Here is a 4,718-nt window from a genome sequence, read left to right as displayed (position 1 = left end):
AACCGACCATAGAGACATGAAATTAATTGAAACGAATATAAGGGATAATTTACTTCTTTTACATTATGATAGGAAATTCATTTGTTCGATAAATTAGTTTTCTCCTCTTCCCTCTAATTACAAAGATATAGTTGTTTGTATAATAAATATGCGCTAACCTAGATAGTTTTAATGTTAAACGTTTTTTAGATTCTTCTTTCACTTAAACCAGGGTTTCTTAAGATTCACCGTGAACCATCTAGCTAGAATTCCTTTGCTTTTCACAAATAGAGAATTGCAGAATGTAGGCAAAATGTACGAAAATATCCTTTTCACGACATTAATTTCTTGCGTAAACAACAATGAAAAATTACAGTTTTATAATTATAAGCTTCGTTACCTAAATTTAAACGATTAAAGTTTACTCATCTGATTACGCGTCTGTCTGTCATCGTTTCAGTGAAGCTCGGTTTTGAAGATCCGTTGCGTCTGCGAACGAATAGGGTTTTGGGGCGTCGCGTCTGATCATTCCTCGTTATTTCTACTCGTGTTCGTGTTTGTAAAACATCGATAGTGCTGCGGTGTTATTTGTTTGATCTGGTTTCAACTACCAGTAGTTAGGGGAAAACAAGGTCGACGAAAAAATGGATAATATACTATACTATCGTCAGTGTTCACGGAAACCAACACAAGTAGCAATAGCGAATAATAGTCAGACGCGGTAGTCGAGCGATACTCGGTTACGCGTGTACGCGTTATGATTTAAAAATGTATAAAACTGCCAATCTTTTGTTGATAATGTTTACTAACTATCAATAATGTTTTTAGCATATTTTTATTTCCTTGAGGAAATGGACGCATAAAAAGATAGTACATAGTATTTTAACAGACAAACAATTTTGAAAAATACTGAGATAACATTTCGAATTCAACAAATTTCAAGAATCGACTTCGGTTAAAAACGAAGGGTCACGTTTCTCAGAAATAAATCTATATCTGTGTATTTATACATCCGGATCGTTGGAGATTTATCACGGAAACCTTCGGCGAAACAAAATGTCCACCTATTTGGATGCGTACATTCGCCAGCGAAAGTTGCGACCGTTCGTTTTTGCACACCCTGTACAGAGATCTACAATTATCGAGTCGAAAGATGACGGAAAACGCAACAGAAAAAAGGGAGGCAGAGAGGCAGGCATTGTTCCATGCTGACATTAGCACATGGCTGACATTGCGGATGACGAGGATGGACTTGCCCTTGGAAAATTGTCTCTGCAAGACAAGAGGGAGGATGCACTTTCTCCGAATCGCTTGGCGATATTTGAACGCGTTCTGGCGCGATGCCAAGTTCGCTTCAACGCAGAAAACGGACCACCGGCGTAGCATTGTGGCGAATCTTCTTCGCGAATGCATCGGCCTCGAAACGAGAGCTCGTGTGCAACGAGTAGGTAAATTTGCGCGTTAACCGGGAGACAGAGGGGGATGGGGTTGATCCAAACTCCCGTTTGCTAGGTGTTTGCGCGAATCGCGTTACGTGTCCGACTCGATTGCCTTTTCCACTGGAGGTAATAGGTCGAGGAACCGCGAGCGTTTTTGCGGCAGGCTTTGGTCGAAATTGCTCGTGCAGTCGATCTCACGTGGCGTTTTTAAATAAATAAGTCTGGGACGGCTGGTCGAATTTTTTGTTTGTTTTATTTTTATTCAAATATTTATGTACCGTGTATATTTACTACATACTTTTTTATCCACTATACATACATATTTTCTACCCATAGTGTAGATTCTTCTTTGCTTTTCTAATTAAACAGTTAATAGCCTTTAATTTCATTCAACATACAAACTCCAGAATTATTTATTCTTCTTCTTTGACATGTATAATACGAAACGTGTCTTGCTACTATAACGTAGTAATTACTTTTAATTAATGTCACTCTGCCTCCGTATGCCGACCAAATTAATTTATTACTATTATTGTCCTGAATAGGGAGTAAGCTACTCGCGATTCACAGTGGCGTAAAGGTGAAGCTACAGCGTCGTCTACGGTCCTCGTCGTTAATTTTTCTCGTCGGTGCCAGTGAGCGGTTCCAAATATAAACCCTCTTCGTTCGTTCGTACGTGCCATCCATTCTCGGACCCGAGTGGAGAGTTTATTTTCTATGGTCCCGGCGACACGTGCACGCGAACGTCGTCGGCGTCTCTTGCTCGTGAACTCTCCTCAAAATTTCGCCAGTTTACAACCTTTTTCCAAGTGTGTGCCTCTCGTCGATCCCACGCTGTCCTTCCTGCTTTTTCGTTCGAACTCGTGGGACGAGAATTGCCAAGCGTTCTCGTTGTCGTTTCGGAGAAGCTTCGACGGACATCGCGATTTACGCGTCGCGTGAAGCGACACGGTTTCGTTTAATAAACGAACTTTCCGACGGTCGCGTCGCTCCGGACATGAGAGCGATCCAAAACAAGTGGCGTCGCGGAAGAGGCCAGAGGTCGTGCACTTGGGAGTAGCTTTCTGTCGGGAGAAGCTCCTCGACACGGATTTTGCAAAATTCTTATCTGGATGAACGTTTATAATAACGAATAAAACATAAATAACTTGCGGTCCGTTACTCGTCGTATAAAAAGTGTAATTTCGAGCATGAAATTAAATATTTCCCAGTGAACAAATAAAAGTACAAGTATTCACACCTAATAAATTGGACACCTAATAAATGTCGCAAGTAAATCGCTATGCTTAACTCGTTGAATCAAAAATTAGAATTTGGTTCATAGTAATTGACCACTGAACGGCCTAAATCGTTTCGAACATCGTAGTTAAGTGTAAACAAGTGAAGCCAATGTTCAGTGACTGAAAAGTAAAATAAAAGAAAATAAATATAAAAAACATTAGAGAAATATTTAAATAAAGGTTTCTGTTTGTTGACCATAATTTGAACAAAATTTTGCACATCTTTGGGCGATCGAGGATGTCCAAGTTCTTTCGAAAGATTCTCTGCGGATGCTCCAGAGATGGTCTCGACGGACAGACGTTCGTCGTCGACGAATCCGTGGTCGACGACTCGTCGAAGTCGATCGAGTTTCCAGCGAGAGATCAGGAGTCAGAGGACGTTGCGAAGTATTTTGATCTGTCCGCTATTAAGTTCATTGACGACGAGGACGAGGATTTCGATTCATTTGAAAGTGGTACGCGTCGCGGATCGAATAACAAAGATGTTTCAGTCTTACGTTTAATTTTTAGACAACCTCTGTTCTACCTGTGAATTTTTTAAAATTTCTATTATTAATTTCAAAATCAAGTGAAATTATTTGTTGTCACTCCTTATGTTCTGATGGATAGGCTATCTGATTTGCGGAGATATTAGCTAGGATCTTTATTAAGGGAAGACAGGAAGGAAACAGAAAAATGTTTCTTTATTCGAAATTTGTTCGCCATATACGGAGGGAATATCCTAGTGTTTACATTAATTCTTCAACACAAATATGATAACACAGTTTAAATAAGTATGATTATAGATGCCAAAAATTAAACGATGAAATTGACGATTAATTTGTTGGTAATTATTTGCAGCAGAGTTGGACGGGTTCAAGGCTGGTCGGGTGCGAGAAGCTTGGGTCATCGCCGTCGAAAGGTAATTATTATTATTAATTAGAGAACCTTTTAGTATAAAACACGCAACAATTATACAAATACAATATAAGGATAATGGAATCTAAACAATGAGAAACGAACAAAAAAACATGATAATTTTTACTCGTTACTTTTATTATATTATTCCAAGTTTAGTTTTCAATCGTTTTGATCAAAACAGAATTTTTAATTATATTAACTTTAATATCATTCAACTTAATGAAACACCTTCAGTTTTATCAAGATTATATCAACCTTTTTTTTTTTTTATATTAATTAGAAGAAAACGAGTACTGCTTGTTGGCCCTTGTAACCTTCACCTAACGATAAAAAATGTTTTTCTGATTACAGACGCGCAAAGGAAAGATTGCAGAGGCTTGCATCGCACTGGAGAATCCAACCTCGCGATATCGAGGCGATTTTACACCACGAGGTAAGCGCTTCTAACGAGCAATATCAGACAGCTAGCCTTTCCAGTTCGATACTCGTCTCGATAGATTCGTGGAAATAAGGTCCTCCTGGCCTTTCACCGTATTGGACGATCGGATATGTTACATGATACCATAGAAATTAGAATCTACGTGCGAACGTAATATTACTTTGCACGTTTCTCAATAAACAAAGTAACGAAAGGGAAGTTGGAAAGGCAGTTCCTTTATTGTAGGCGTTGAAAAGTAAACATTTTAGGAGTTCAATAGTTGCAACGTTTTGGTTACATCTCGAAGTCCCTTCAGAAAGCATAGAATTAAAATATATACAGGGTGTCTCACCCTAAAAAAAACGCCACCTAAATATCTCATCTACATAAATACATTTCTTAATGCATTTTGATGTCGGCACAACAACGTTCAGGCGATTCGCCCTTAATTCGAAGGAAACACATTGACCAGCTTCACGGATTTCCCATCGGCGTGGATCGCGCCGTGAGGCGAGCATCGCGTATCCAAGGCCGCCATTCACTCGCAGCTAGTTCGCTTTGCATTCCACGCATCATAAGCAATAAGCAGCCCTCGTAAATATTTTCCTACCGATCACGCGACCGATTCGTTTCGCAGCCGCGATGATCGCGGTTGGGGGGGCGCCCGTTCGCGCGGAATGCCGTGAATTTCGCGGCCACGCT

General features: G+C 39.8%; 1 protein-coding gene across 1 annotated transcript; it reads left to right on the top strand.

Moving 5' to 3' along the window:
* Positions 1-964: 964 nt before the first annotated feature.
* Positions 965-4,109, top strand: LOC128892830 (uncharacterized). The gene is made up of 3 exons (XM_054153394.1): positions 965-1,427; positions 3,539-3,599; positions 3,950-4,109. The coding sequence occupies exons 1-3, from the start codon at positions 1,052-1,054 to the stop codon at positions 4,107-4,109; spliced, it is 597 nt and encodes a 198-aa protein (XP_054009369.1). The 5' UTR covers positions 965-1,051.
* Positions 4,110-4,718: the final 609 nt, after the last annotated feature.

The sequence above is a fragment of the Hylaeus anthracinus genome, unplaced genomic scaffold, assembly GCF_026225885.1.
Source record: "Hylaeus anthracinus isolate JK02 unplaced genomic scaffold, UHH_iyHylAnth1.0_haploid 19173, whole genome shotgun sequence".
Classification (NCBI taxonomy): Eukaryota; Metazoa; Arthropoda; class Insecta; order Hymenoptera; family Colletidae; genus Hylaeus; species Hylaeus anthracinus.
The sequence above is the reverse complement of the archived record's forward strand: the minus strand, read 5'-3'. Positions and strand labels throughout refer to the sequence as shown.